Here is a 15,150-nt window from a genome sequence, read left to right as displayed (position 1 = left end):
ACGTATAGCGCTCAGAAGAGCATGAGAGATCTGTATGGCGATCCTATCCAAACAATTGAGGATCGTGTAGAGTTACTCAGGATTCCGGCGGTATCTCCGACCCATAAATAACAACAAAGTGAATTCATTCTATTCATTTTTGCTTCGGTGTTAGAAATTAGGATGAGCTATCGAGCACATAGACCCTCTCGTGCTACTGTTGGAGAAAGGGCATGCGCTGGTCATGTGCTTAACCAGGACACAACTCATGAATACAAACTACGATCAATTGAACAAGGCTCTCGTCATAAAAGTTTTGGTCATTTACCATAATAATCATAATCAAACTCCCGCCCACCAGCCGACCAATATACAGCGAAACCCAGCCTCAACCGTCAAACAACACCCACCCGCTCCCCTCATGCAATCCAGATCTATACATATAACATATCGTCTAACCACCCAGATAAATCAAAAACACAATCGCTCCACACTGTCACACCATAATTTCACACTGTCGCAGTCGATCCAGCGAACCGCATTACAGGTTGGCAGAAAGCTTTCCGTTCTTCTTGCCAGTGTAGGTAGCAATGAGGTCCATCAGAGGCGGAGACAGGGCATCGTAAGACTCCAAGCCGACCGACTTGAACTTGGAGCGAACTTTATCCATTCCGCTGGGGTTGAAGCCCTGCTCAATGATGGAGGAGACGAAAGCAGCGAACTGCGGCTCCTGCCATCCCTTCTTGTCCGAAAGCTCGACGTGAACAAAGTCCAGTCCCTTGAAGGGATGGTCAACTTCAATGCGTCCGAACAAATGAGCACCGCAATCCTTGCAGGCGTAGCGCTGGATAACAGCAGCCTCGTCGATAATCTTGAGCTTTTCTGCGTTCGCAGTCACGGACAGGTTCTCCTTGGGGATTACACCAACGACGGAGAAGAGTGCGCCAGCGGGCTTCCAGCACTTAGAGCATCCGCAGGCGTGGTTGTGGGCGACATTGCTCTTGAGAGTGACCGTCACTTTGTTCTGAGGGCAGAGACAGTAGAGGTTTCCACCAGGGAAATTCGCGTTACCCTTGGAGATGCCGTTGTCAACGAGGGGGTGGAGGGAGACAGACATGGTGGCTATTTCGGTTGATGTTCAAAGAATGAAGTGTGGTAGGAGGTAGTGGTAGATGAACCGCGTTGCGATTATTTATATATCGCTCGTTTTCAGAAGATGTCTAGAGTAACTTCTATATGCCACTTTTGCTACATTTCTCGGACATTTATAAAGTTATATATCCATTATCGTGCCATAGTTGGTACTACGAATCCCCTCATGAGGAGATCAAACTCCAAGCATAATTGGTGATTTATTGAGGGGTGTTTTTTATCTACGGTCTCCACGTCGCGGTTAGAAAAGCCGTAGACGGTCCGTGTCCGTCACGGACCGTGGGTTTCTATACTCAATCCGGTTGTGCTTTCCGGTCCCGTGCCCGGGGGTACGGAGGACCAAATCGACCACTTTGGCACCCCAGTCCGGGCGCGCTTCCGAGATTTTCTGTCGATGGCGTGCTATCGGCAGTTATCACTTCCACTTATCTCCGTCCGTACGAGTTATCCCCGATGACATTTTTGTCCATTTGTACTATGTCCATGGATCGAATGTATAGTTTACGTTTTGAACAAAACCTAACAGCATTTAGCTGCTTAATTACACATGGAGATATTTTTAGCGACCAGCAGAGCGGGAGTTGAAATGCATTATCACGTTTAAATTCATCATTTTCAGTCATTGTTTATATGTACAATTCGTATTATCCCATAGTCTACTCCGTTGCCTCACGATACCACCGTATCAACGACGCATCGGATGCAGTCCCCTTGCTTCATCTGTTCAAAAGCCGCATTGATGTTGACCAGTTTCTCACGGTGTGTGATAAATTCGTCGATCTTCAAGTCTCCGCGCAAGTAATCTTCCACCAGAGCCGGAAGCTGGGAACGACCCTTGACACCTCCAAAAGCGCATCCCCTCCAGACGCGACCGGTAACTAGTTGGAATGCTGTTTCGAGAAGTCAGTAAATATTCCCCATAATGAAAACTTTCGGACAGGATGCCACATACGCCTGGTTGTGATCTCTTGACCAGCAGCAGCAACGCCGATGACGATGCTCTCACCCCAGCCCTTGTGACAGGCTTCAAGCGCAGCGCGCATGACGCTGACATTTCCTGTGCAGTCAAATGTGTAGTCGCATCCACCGTCCGTCATGTCAATCAGCTCATCCTGAACGGTCTTCCTCAGTCGAGCCGGGTTGAGGAAATGTGTCGCGCCGAACTTATACGCCCACGCTTCCTTTCCATCATTAATATCAACGACAATAATCTTTCCGGCCTTCTGCTTCACCGCGCCCTGGACAATCGATAGACCGACACAGCCAGCTCCAAAGACCGCGACATTCGCCCCTTCCGTAATATTGGCCGTCACAGTAGCAGCACCGTAACCGGTCGTAATACCGCACCCAAGAAGACACGAACGGTCCGTCGGGCACGAGGGAGTGACCGCGACAACTGAAATATCGGCGACGACAGTGTATTCGGAAAAGGTCGAGCAGCCCATGAAATGCAGGAGATCTTTTCCGCGGGCTTTGAAACGGGTCGTCCCATCGGGCATTACGCCGCGGCCTTGCGTGGCCCGGATCTTACCGCACAGGTTCGTCTTCCCGGACCGGCAAAATTTGCATTCTCCGCACTCCGGTGTACTGCCCACCTGGTTAGCATTCCACGCAAGGTTTTTTTTTTTTTTTTTTTTTTTGGGATAGAACAACATACTAGAGAGCGATCACATAGTCACCGACTTTAACATTGGTAACACCTTCACCAATAGACTCAACAATCCCGGCACCTTCGTGACCCAGGATCACGGGGAAGGCGCCCTCGGGATCCTTGCCGGAAAGCGTGTAGGCATCTGGAGGCGAGAGGAATCACAATATTAGACGTGAACCGTGGAATTGTGAGCAAATATCAACCCACCAGTATGGCAAACACCCGTGTGGAGGATCTTGATGCGGACTTCATGAGCTTTTGGTGGTGCGACCTGGACATCCTCGACTGAAAGGGGTTCTGCTGCTGCCCAGGCAATGGCGGCCTGTTTATTCATCAGTAATTGCTCTCTATTCGGCACAGGGCTGATCCATTTGTACCTTGCAAGTGATGGTCTATTCATTGTTAGTAAACACACTCCGAGAGCAGATCGGGAACAGGGTTGAGCGTACCTTTCCGACTGTACTGGCCATTATGAATGAAATCGATGCTCAAAGACTCAATTCTAGTAACGGAGGGATGCACAGGGAGAGAAAAGTTCAAGAAGAAATGAAGAAAGAAAGAAGACAGCAGCTATTGAAAAGAGCAGGTACATCGCATGCGAGCAGATCTATGGGGCAAGGAGACGGAAATGAAGCTGAGACCCACGACGGAAAGGAAATAATCTCTTGAGTGAGGGGTGAGGGGAAACACGATGAGGGGATAGCTCACCGACAAACAAAAGTCCAGATCGCAGTTGTGGGGTTCTAATTGCTTCGATAGAAGGGTTTTAAGTCGACATCGGAAGAGATTATGGGTTCATGCTCCGTAGTTTGGTGGAAGGATTATTCTCGGAAGACATGCCGAGTCCATTTAATTCTGGCCGAGAGATAGGTACGGCGTCGAACAACCCTAATGGGTTATCAATCCCGGACTCGAACAATTTCTCGAGACTTTTATTAACAACAGAGCCACCTGACAAGCGTTACATAGCATTAGATAGCTCCTTATCAGTCAATTTGCAACATACACCATCGCAGCAATTGATTGCGATTTTGGGAAAGAAAATTCTTCCACGGGGCATCGGCGGCCAAGAGTTCCTTTAGACTACGGATAAGACTAACCTCCCGATACGATCGGCGTCTCTCCAATATTGCGGGCAGCCAGAAAAGGAAGGGCAGTTGCTTTAACCCCGCATGCAAAGTTAGATTCCCCAGAAAAACCACCAGTACATTGATTCCTCTGAGGTCCCCAGTTTCCCAAGTGTCCCAGCTACAGATTATGTCGGACCTGAATGCCAACCTGTCTTGGACATATAGAAGATGCTTGGGAACAAGATTGGCGCCTTATGACTTTACGAGAGTCGAACTCAACTATAATCGTGGGAATTTCATTCAGGTACCTATGTGGGCGAATCTAGGAACGATTACACATCATACGGCGCCTTTCGGCAAAGCAAAACCTCTTTGTCGAAGCTAAGTAACCGGGAAAGCACGTATATCAAGTCGACAGACAATCGAAGAAACTGGGCTATATATATAGGATGAAGGGAGTAATGCGACAATCGTGTTGGCGCTTCCAGCCAAGCTCCACGGTGGCTTATACTGAAAGGGCCATTGCCACGGCATCCGACTGATTTTCGTCGAAATAGCCGTTCTGGATCTTATAGGTCGTGGCTAATGTTCAGTGTTCAGCCTTGCATGATGGACGCGTCTAGCGCGGTCTAGGCGAAGCGTCTAAGCCCCGCTAGCAGTACTTCACGTGTTGTTACAATCAATCATCTGCTCAACAGCACGGCAATATACACATTCACTATAGTTTTATAGCTTCTTAGCACGTCGAAAGAAAACATCTTCAAGTACGGTCAAATGCCAACCTCACTTCTAGACCTGCCCAATGAACTCCTTGAACAAATAGTTCAGCTAGCATTGACCTACGACAAGCCCCCACCCGACTGTCCTCAGGCCCCATACGAGGGCCATGTGTCTGGGCCACGGAAGGCACCCTGTCGTTCGTGGAGCTACGGGCCGAGCCATGTTAAGTACTGGAAAAAACAGGATTGGCAGTCAGGCTGTCCATCCCTTCTTCTACTCAACCGACGAATAGCGGAGATTGCAAGGAGGCGGCTAGATCTGGTGCCTTGTTCGTTAAGGCTCGACGTTATCCTGGCCAATGAGACAGATTTACTGCCAACCTGGTGCTTTCTCTCCAAGGTCTGTCGGCGTGTCGACGATCTCACCGCCACCTTCAGGATAATTGGTACTAGTCCAACGCTTGAGGGCCGCCGGCAGAGGTTTCGTCCGGGATATGGTACTCCACCTCCCATTCTCTGGAGCTTCTATTATATCTTGGAACGTTTTCTCGAGGTTGGCCCTCTGGCAGAACATCGACTGCCCACAGCCTCGCCTCGTAGCAAACGTATGCCGTTCAGTATCAACCGACTCAATCTGGACTTCGTCTCGTCCAAAGATGGTACAGTGGCACCTATCCGTATAGGTGTTTTTGACTGGATGAACGGCATTGACAACGAGGATGACGTAGAGTCCTGTGCATGGTCATACAGTGATTTGGCTTCCTGGCTCATGCGACCGGAATGGCTGGCAGAGTTTATCAGTGGCTACATCCGATATCTACTTCGCATGGGTGACAGGGCGGAACTCCACGGAGCCATGATGTATGAGTATGTGGGGAGTATTCGGATCTGTGTCGACGGGAACCTTCTGGAGGAATATCGCCTGGATTACATCTTGAAGGATCTGAATTTAACGTATGGCGCTGATGAAACCAGACGTAATTCCTTTGTTCGCTGGAAAGCGAAGGCTTATCGTGTTCGTCAGGAAGCCGGGCTTCCAGTTATTTTTTGATGTTCTCTTGATTGGGACTATCTCTCGTTGCTTCTTTAGCCTTTCTCGAAACATCGTCAGCCTTACCCTTTTAAGTAAACCATATGTCTGTCTGACTAGCGTTAGGGTCTATTATTTCAATGCATTTGTGACAAGATATGTATGAAATTGTATTCCTTATTCTGCTACCGAATTGGCCCCGGCTATTCGATGTTTTCAGCTGAAAACCCATGTATATATCCGGAGTATAATTGAGAGGGTTTATATAGTGTGGGTACATCAGAGTAAACAGGATCACCCACCTGCACATTTTCAGGATCATTAACATGATTATATCGGGAGAGCGAGCGTACGTTTTTCAAGAACTACTCGGAACAATTGTTCAATCGCCCAACAGCCGTAGCCTTACGTGGGAGATTACTAATGAGGGAGGCTCTGTGTGGCTACAACTGACGGGCTGCCATGGATTACGCACATATCCTTTAATTAATGTGCGACGATGTTACCTTGCCGTTCTATAGCAAGCATGGGCAGGATGCCAATCTGCTGGGCGTATCCAAATATGTGTTACCTAATGCAATGCATGTATTAGAAAGCCGGGCATACGATATGTTACCGTAAGAGGTATGGCATGGGGCAGTGCTAGAGCACGCATTGCTGGAGTGAGTGAGCCTTGCGGTGCACAGATACTGCGAAATGAATTCAAATTCTCGAGTTTCCGAAACAGATCTGTCAAGTCATGCACTTCTCCTACTACGGAGTCGAATCCTCCGGCTAGACCCTGCACACGCTACTATCGGCTAGGAGTTCCAATGGTGAATTAAGGCCGTCGCGATGTCGGGGTTAGAAATACTTGGAGTTGTTGCAGCAGCGCTTCAAATTGCGGAACTTGGATCTCGCGTTTCGGTTAAGCTATGTACACTCTGCCATAGAACGAAACATGCGGATACGGTCATCAACGCCCTCTCGAAAGAAGTTGCGCTTACCTGTAACGTCGTGCGCCAGCTGGGAGCTAACCTCAAGGAGGACAATGATTCCCATTTGTACTCTTCCGAGGCGTGTAGTACAGCAGATATGGTGCTGGATGAATGCCAGAGAGTCTTCGATGAGATTAACGAAGTAATTGACCTTGCGACCAAGTCACACTTCCGCCGAATCGCATTTGTGCTCGCGGAAGCTCGGCGGGACTCCAACTTGGCAATTCTCAGAAGCGACCTAGAGAGAATGAAGACCACAATGCTTCTCATGCTTAATGTTATCATATATGCGAAGCAGATTCGGAAGTAAGGCTAGCCTTTGCCCTTTCTCTGCACCACTTGCTAAGTGATCGGGGGTAGACAACAAGAAGGCGAAGCGCTTATCGCACAGCGCGAACTAATCACGACTCTTGCAGAAGAGAATAACGCAAACGAGGAAAGATACAACCTGCTCAGCAAAGCTGAACCGCAGTGCGACGAACTTCAACGATACTATTGTTTGGTGAAGACCATACTACTTGATATCGATGCAGTACAGCACCACCTCAACAAGGAACGTCATCGCCGAATCCGTAATGGCATGGTACATGTGCATAATGCTGAGAAGTCAGCTCTAAGACTGACATACGGGGATGAAGTCTCCCTATACTTCCAAGATCCGTTTTTCGACTTGGTTACAATCGGTTCTCCTGATATCATCACGCCTTCAGAAGCTCTGTCTCATGCTACTACCACATACGGTCGTAGAATGGAAGGTCAGTCGCAGCGATATACCCCCGCCCAGATAAACACAACGGTTCAACCTTCACAATCGTATATACTCCCACCACCTCCACCTCGCTTTCCCGGATACCAACAAACGAAGCGTCAGAGCGAGACGCCCCCTCCCCCTCATGGGTCACCACCAGTTGCAAGATACGGGCCATCCAAGGTGGCGATCCTCTCGCAAATGCAGCAATACCAAAGCATTAACTATGGGGCAGGGCGGGAAACATTGCGGAAAGGGGTTCTCCAACCTCCACAACCTTCAAGTAGGGCAAACTATACCCCTCATACTCCATTTCGTCCGGGCGTTGGAATACCAGGGTTCGACGGAGATACAGTCCCTACATACAAAAGCCAAGGTGACATGCCAGCAGGAAAGAAACAGCAACCACCAATGAACCAACCATATGCCTATAACCCTGCAGATTCTGCACAAAAGCGTGAGGACATGGTACCCGTAATCTCAGGTCACGTTGGTCTATATAACCACGATAATGACTCACATGCCCCAACACTTCTGCCGGCTACATCTCATCATACGCAGGAAGAAGCTCAGGCTTATACCGCCCATCTGAATGAATCGCTAAGTCAGCGCCAGAACAGCAATGGTGTGTTACCTGTTGACGTATCACCGCGCGAAGCCGAGGGCTTTTGGCCGCTCGAAAAGGTCTTATTCTGGCTCGCAGTGAATGGGTTCTCAAAGGACTGGCAGGACACCTTCCACATCCTAGAACTACAGGGGATCGAGTTTCTTGAGCTAGGATCTGCCGGCACAATGGGGAAATGGTTTGATGTCATTTACCCGCAGCTGGCCAAGATATGCGAAACCAGCGGAACCGGATGGAATGAACGCGGCGCGAGAGAGGAAACGAAGCGCATGCGCAGATTAATTCGTCGCATACAAGGATCCGGAAATCATGAGATAGAGAACCCTGTTGCTACACGGCGCCAGTCTGGGACACCACCGGTAAATGCAGTGGAGAGTACGCTGGAGCCTTCACCAATACAGGTCCATCAGGCTGTTCCTGGTAATCATGGGTCTGGTGTTATGGATATCGGTCCCCCAGGAGTATCACGATCAGCCCAAGGCAGCAGGCGATCTTTTACCGTTCCCCTTCCTGGTACATACGGCTATTCCTCATCCCGTCACATTCCAGGCGAAGGGAGGGGATGGCCTCGCACGGATGCCAAGCACGACGCTTTGTTTGGTATGGGTGACTATCCTGGACATAGTCTTTCTGGTGATGGCTCCCATATTCCTCCACTAAGCCGAGCCTACCAAAACAGCCACGAGAGCGGAGGTTCCGCAGGAGAGTACGCTTCTATGTCTCATCAGGAACCGTCATTATCTCCTAAGGACTTGACTACTAAGCTCTCCTGGCTTGACAGCCCTAGCCCCGCTACAAGTCGTGATCATCATGGATCATATAAACAAGATAAAATGCATCTATCACCACAAGAGGCACAAGCCCGTCCACCCAGTGGCGACAATCAGTCATCATACGGTTCCCAAGGCCATCGCCACAGATTCTTGCAATTCTTCAAGAGAAAAAAAGGCTCCAGTCCTTTTCCATCACCCGACGAGCAGTTATCGGAGTCGCCCACCAGTCCAGTGAACATACAGCAAAACGATCCCACCCGTCTGCATGAGCGAGTAGATCTCGGTGGAAATGATATGTCGCTAGGCGAGCGTCCCTCGGCTACATCAGTTTCAGACCACGAGCAGGAAACACGTCAGTCTAAATTCATGTATACGGAGGGGAAGAAGTGGGTATTTGTCACCTTGAATGGGTTGGACTATCGTTTGGTTGATATTACGTCTATGGATTCTGTCGAGAGCCTGCGTGCTGCAATCTGCCAAAATCTGGGTATCTCTGACTGGTCATCTGTGCCGATATTCCTGACCGAGCCGGGTCAATTAGAGCATGACGAAGCACTGAATGATACCACTCTGGTGCATTTGAGAAGAATGAGAGCAGATGCTGTTGGCTCGTTAAAGCTGTTTGTGCATGGCTCGCCATTACACCGTAGCACACATTATCCACTGTTAGATGTCGCGGGTCTTGCTGTATCAATCCCAGAGAAGGTGTTCACATCGTCAGCAACGGCACCACAAGACGACGTTCCAGGAACAAAACCGGATAAAGAAGTCATCAATCAGTTTGCAAACCCGTCTGACATGGATGAGCTCGCCTCCCAAGCGCAAAAACATAAGCGTTATATCGAGAGGAAACAACGCCGCTCTCGAAAGCCAAACGCTTCCCCTCTGTATATAGACACTGGTTACAGGCGAGGGAGCGTTATTGATTTAGACTGCTCTCAGATATCACATGGCAACGAGACCATTGAGCTCTGTGATAATCCAGCACTTCGGCGCAAGGCTCCATCTACCCCTAGCGAGTTATTGACCGTAAAGAAGGCCAATTCTCTCAGGCTGGAGTGCCAGGGATCACCCGGATCACCCGGCCTAGAAGCGACGCTGGATAGCGTAGGCAATATGGCAAGCGCCACTGGCGAGCCACCGATATCTGATGGCGATAAAGAGGTTGTAGACACAAGCCCGAATGTGAATATAGAAGGTAAGCTTCCCGGCTCTGATTGTATCCGCCAATGGGGGCCGGTGTCTAACCATCTTGCTCAGAAGGGCCGATTTGCGCTCCGAAATTTGAGTTCGATGAATCCATTGTTCATTTCCGGCGATCTGGAACGCCGCAGGAAGATTCCGATGATGGTTTGGATGATGGCCTTGTTTCAACGCCATTAACTAAAACACAGACTACAACGACGGTCATATGGTCGGTTGTAAACGACCGTGTCCGGCAGGGAACACCTAGAAAGCCGTCCCTCACTGTTGCTACGGAGTCAGACTTGAAGAAAAAGTTGCATGACGGCTTCATTGTGTATGATCACTTATCTTTCTTTCAAATGGATATGTTGCTAACTGCAGTAGGGATCCATCGCACCGGCCCACCCCGCAAACTCTCCTTACCGAAGATCCGTGCTCTGAACCAAGGCCAGAATATAAATCCTGTGCTATGGATCTTCAAACAAAGTGTAAACATAGCTTTACGGATAAAAGGTCTATTGGAGTAACGGGACTTGACTCAAACACGCCGACAGCCTTTAGCGATGTACAAAATACCCTCAGAGACACATATCTGACGGCCGATGACTTGAAGGGATACTTATCGCGCTGGACAACTCTCAGCGCGGACGAGCTAGGAATAGCCTGGTTGTAGTACAGTGCAGATTGCCGCTGACTCGGGCCTTTCTCCGTTTCCTAGCACCTACGAAAGTACACGCATTAAATGCGAAATACGTGAGGAGGCGCTGTTGATCTAGTGGTACCCATGGTATGACCTACTACGTTGGGCGGCCACTTCTGTATTAAAGTAAATCAATGTAATTGCAGTTGGCAGGAAAGTTGTAGGCTATGAAAAGTCGAGAGCTGTTGCTCTCGGGTTCCCTAAGAATAACAGACCGCCAGCTTAGGATTGGATTATGTTCAAATGAGTAGAAGCTATACGAGTATATTTCCACTATGATGTGTGCTTTATAAGGTGATTTTAGCCATTATGAAGGCTAGGTACAGCAATAGGTATGTGCTATATAATATGCAACCCACCATGGAACTGGCATCGCAAGCTCGCAAAACAAATAATGGAGATTTTGGCCTCTGCAATATACAAGCTTGTCTTCAATATCTGCTGTTACTAAGAAGTATTCACATCAAGCGCATCTAAATATGTAAGCTTACGCCATTCAACGAGATATTATCCTTTATGGCCCGCTCTTCACTACACACCATATCCCGCGTCACCATAAGCGGAAGGATCTCGGAGAAACTCAGAGCAAAACCCCCATTTGACATGGCTGCATCCTTCGGACTATTCCTTCATCCTTGCCTTTCCATGCTAATCAGCCCATTGGACCTTCACCAATGGGTTAAAAATGGAGTATTCTACGACATGGCTCACGAGACTAGGTCTGATAGACTGTCGCTCTCTTCCTTCTTTTTCAAAACACATCCATGGATGAAATTTAACCCTTTTCTATTTTAGGAATATTTGAAAGGAAATTCCAATCTGGTGTGATATGCCAATTGCTGGACAGGGCCTTTCGGCCTCCTGGCTTCGGCGTATGGCGGGATTCATTGTGTGGTGCCTTGTATGTAGAACAGTCGAGGCCTTCTTATTCAGCGGACTACCTGATTGCAGGTCCATGGGTCTAATGTAAGCTATTGCCTCTGGGGTCTGCCGGGGGCGTCGTGCTAATGAGATGGAGGTGGTGTATAAGCCGATTGTTCATTAGTGGTGTACTCACGGGCTAGAACTAATGGAATGTACGAAACATCTCGCAGTGATTGGATATCCTGCAGGGAAGGTAGTGCCTCTCGAGTACTCAGGATGTAAGTGGATGTTGCTATGACAATCACCGTTTCGCAATGCTACCGATCATCGTGGTGCTGTACATGATTGACACCGATTAGCGGCGGCAGAGACTACACTAGAATCTGTACAGGCATCGTGTGACTCTGATCGCCAAGCGACATGCCCAATCATCGAGATGGCATACAATATGGCACTCATTCCGGAAATCACTGAGCATTGTCGTGAGTTCATTTAAATTGGAAACTATAAGTCACCTCAGGTTGTAGGATAGCAGCGTACTTTCCGTACTCAGATGAAAGCACATATATTCCGGAACCTACTTGACTTCATGCCATGACTAGCATAACAGTATCCAAAATGCGCAATAAAAAGCTGCGTGATATAGTAGTACAAAAATAGAACCCCATCCGATATCAAACACTGGGCCCGGGTCAACTTCGGTTCACAATGGTTATTCCCCTAGTCCGAACCCTATTGAGTGGGACTTGAACTCCGAGCTCGATCCCGAACCACCGACCTCGAGGAACCAACCACAACCACCACAACCGAAGGCTTGTCCTATAATTGGGAACCACCTGATTTACACAACTGGGAGATCATGATCCTATTTGTAGGATGTAGGACCAGAAAGCTCCTCCGGTGGTTCAGGTAAATTAGGTCTTGGCATAGATCCAGGGGTTCGGGTATTTTACGGTTGATCCACTTCCCGAGGGGTCGACGAACGCCCTCGTGTTGAAGATGATATGTTCGTCCCTGCTCCAGATCGGCCTTAGTGTCTGTGGTCGATCCTTTAGAGTCGTTTCGACTTTGGAATCCTGTCTCCACAGGGTTGGTTGAGCGGAGGGGGTGAAAGTCCAAAAAAAGAGGACCTTGGTAGCTCTGCCCAGTAGAGATCACGGCCCCATTAAATGGTCTCAGTGTGGGCTAGCCTGTTTCAATCATGCGGGTTCTGTTCCCCCAAAATACGGTGCTCACGGTATCGTTGGTTCATGACAGACAATCTCAATGCACAGGTTGTGAAGGAATATTAGGCTGCTACCTAGGACCCCAGCTTAGACTAAGCTCTACCTCTGGAGGAAAGATTTAACCCCTTCAATGTGCATACTATACCTCTGCTACAGATGGTAAATCGGAAAAGGTAGATCCATTTAGCGTGACGAAAAAATCTAGACTCGTCGGGCGGCGATATCGGAAGGGTGTTCTCATAATTGAGTTTGATTCCTTCAGGGTACATACCGGCTGCTCGCCCCGAAAACCAGCCGGCAATCCCGGCTTAGCCAGTTAGGGTAAAATCACCGTGGTTCACTCTAGCACAAGAAAAGCGAAGATTCTCCCCGACCGTTTCAGATTGGAGATGCGTTCTCTCTATTGTTCCTTTGCAGCCATATTTCCCCACATTAAGAACTCTATTTGCGCTTGTAGCTTGACTCATGCAAACATAGTTTCTAATTATTCTAATTATAATTGAGATGGATGGTAAGTTGCCATGATTCATGGTCCGGTTCTGAAGTGACCTTGCACCAACACTAAGGCCGAGCCCTAGGGCCAGGGGCTTTTCCGTGCGTCAGGATGGTGACAGGCACTTTGTGTCTGCCAGTTTTGGTGCATATATTCGGTTGGGACTTGTAGTTTGGAAAGATGTAATGCAATTGTGTATCGAGGTTATTCAGGTCGTGGTTGAGTATCCGTAAAGGTGATTAAGCTCCATTTAAGAATAGAAACCGCAAATATAATAATGGAAGAACATCATTTAAGGAGAAGCAGCTTTACGTTCTAGCAGTATGAACCGAGTACCCCAAAAATCCGACTTGCAAATCCGATCTAGTCAAGCGCATTTCCACTTCAGGGTTGATTGTCTAGATGCGGTCTTTCTTTGAAACGCAGATCTACTACTAGTCTTGCCTATGCCATGGATAGAGTGGTTTCATCGTTAGTCCACAATGGAAACATGGTTCCATCCCAGTCTGAATAGCGACATCAAGAGCGCGAAAGGGGAGATGTCAAGTCTATATAAAGGCCTGCCATGCGCTCCCATTACCACCTCATTCAGCCAGCATCAACAACCTTCTTTCATTGTTACCTCACACAAAAATCCATAAAAAAAGTCATTCTTCTTTCGTTAATCTTTTCAATCATTCTTAATTCCCGATATGCGTTACGCTCTTTATACCCTCGCCCTTGGGGCAACCTCGACCCTGGCGGTCCCGGTGTCTGTGACATCGCACAATGGTACCCTGCCGAACGTCCCTGGTAGAATTGGTACTACCCTCTCCAACCCATCCAGGGATCGTGCTGGATTGCAGTCTCGTACCTTCTTGCCTCTCATTGAATGGCTCGGGCACCACGGCTCGGCCAGTTCCACTACTTCTTGTGAAGCATGTGAGGCTTCCGGTAGCGCTACTAGCAGCGGTGCTGTTAGTGTTACTACCAGTGTCTGTGAAAAATGCGAAAACGGCCACGGTGTTGGTGTGAGTGTTAGCTTTGGAACCAACCCCAGTGCCTCTGTTGGCGCCAGTGTCAGTGGTGGTGTCAGCGGAAGTGTGAGCGGAGGCGTCAGTGGTGGTGGTAGTGTTGGCGCCAACGTTGGCGGTGGTGCCAATGCTGGTGCTAGTGGCGACGCTGGTGCTGATGTCGGTGCCAGCGGCAGCGGCGATGTCAGCGGAGGCGCTAATATTGGAGGAGATGTTAGTGGGGGAGCCAACGTTGGTGCTGGCGGTGATGCCGGGGCTGATATTGGTGCCAGCGGCAGTGGAGATACAAGCGGAAGTGCAAGCGGAAGTGCTGATGTTGGAGGAGATGCTAGTAGCGATGCTGGAGCTGGCGTGAGTGCTACAGGCAGCGGAGATGTTAGCGGTGGCGGAGATGTTGCCGGTAATGCTACTGTCGGAGGAGGTGTCAACGCCGGTGGTGATGTCGGTGCCAGTGGTAATGCTGGGGCCGATGCTGGAGCCACTGGAAGTGGAAATATTAGCGGTGGAGCTAACGCCGGTGGTGATCTCAGCGCTGGCGGGGATGTCTCTGGTGGTGCCAATGTTGGCGGAGATGCTGGCGCTAGTGGTGACGCTGGAGCTGACGTTGGTGCCAGTGGAAGTGGTGATATCTCCGGTGGTGCTAATACTAGTGGGGGTGTTTCTGGAGGTGCCAATGTCAGTGGTGATGCTGGTGCTAGTGGAAATGGAGATGTCTCTGGCAGTGCCAACGTTGGTGGCGATGTTAGCGGTAATGCTGGTGCCGATGTTGGCGGAGGAGCAAATGCCAGCGGAAACCTTGGAGGCAATGTTGGAGCAGATGTCGGAGGCAACCTTGGTGGAAGTGCCGGTGTTGGAGCCGACGCTGGTGTTGGAGGAGATGCTGGCGCAGATATCGGAGCTAATGCAGGCGTTGGCGGAAATGCTGATGCAGGTGTTGGTGCTAAC

The 15,150-nt window shown here is 49.2% G+C and overlaps 4 protein-coding genes across 4 annotated transcripts; 3 read left to right on the top strand and 1 right to left on the bottom strand.

Moving 5' to 3' along the window:
* Window positions 1-520: 520 nt before the first annotated feature.
* Window positions 521-3,252, bottom strand: BDV38DRAFT_270498 (alcohol dehydrogenase, class III; the record flags this gene model as incomplete). The annotated part of the gene is made up of 7 exons (XM_032057167.1): window positions 521-1,101; window positions 1,646-1,650; window positions 1,805-2,021; window positions 2,084-2,718; window positions 2,789-2,924; window positions 2,990-3,104; window positions 3,232-3,252. The coding sequence occupies 7 exons, from the start codon at window positions 3,250-3,252 to the stop codon at window positions 521-523; spliced, it is 1,710 nt and encodes a 569-aa protein (XP_031914721.1).
* On the top strand, window positions 3,216-3,530 carry BDV38DRAFT_244227 (uncharacterized protein). The gene has a single exon (XM_032054291.1). The coding sequence runs from the start codon at window positions 3,254-3,256 to the stop codon at window positions 3,449-3,451; it is 198 nt and encodes a 65-aa protein (XP_031914720.1). The 5' UTR covers window positions 3,216-3,253; the 3' UTR covers window positions 3,452-3,530.
* A 916-nt stretch (window positions 3,531-4,446) lies between these two features.
* BDV38DRAFT_69152 (uncharacterized protein) lies at window positions 4,447-5,697 on the top strand. Its single transcript, XM_032063779.1, has one exon. It carries the CDS (start codon window positions 4,627-4,629, stop codon window positions 5,620-5,622), a length of 996 nt encoding a protein of 331 aa, XP_031914719.1. The 5' UTR covers window positions 4,447-4,626; the 3' UTR covers window positions 5,623-5,697.
* An 8,187-nt stretch (window positions 5,698-13,884) lies between these two features.
* On the top strand, window positions 13,885-15,142 carry BDV38DRAFT_281954 (beta strand repeat-containing protein; the record flags this gene model as incomplete). The annotated part of the gene is made up of 1 exon (XM_032059688.1): window positions 13,885-15,142. A coding segment is annotated over one exon (1,258 nt), but the record flags the coding sequence as incomplete, so codon positions are not given.
* Between the last annotated feature and the right edge of the window lie 8 nt (window positions 15,143-15,150).

Source organism: Aspergillus pseudotamarii, assembly GCF_009193445.1.
Source record: "Aspergillus pseudotamarii strain CBS 117625 unplaced genomic scaffold BDV38scaffold_20, whole genome shotgun sequence".
Lineage (NCBI taxonomy): Eukaryota > Fungi > Ascomycota > Eurotiomycetes > Eurotiales > Aspergillaceae > Aspergillus > Aspergillus pseudotamarii.
The sequence above is the reverse complement of the archived record's forward strand: the minus strand, read 5'-3'. Positions and strand labels throughout refer to the sequence as shown.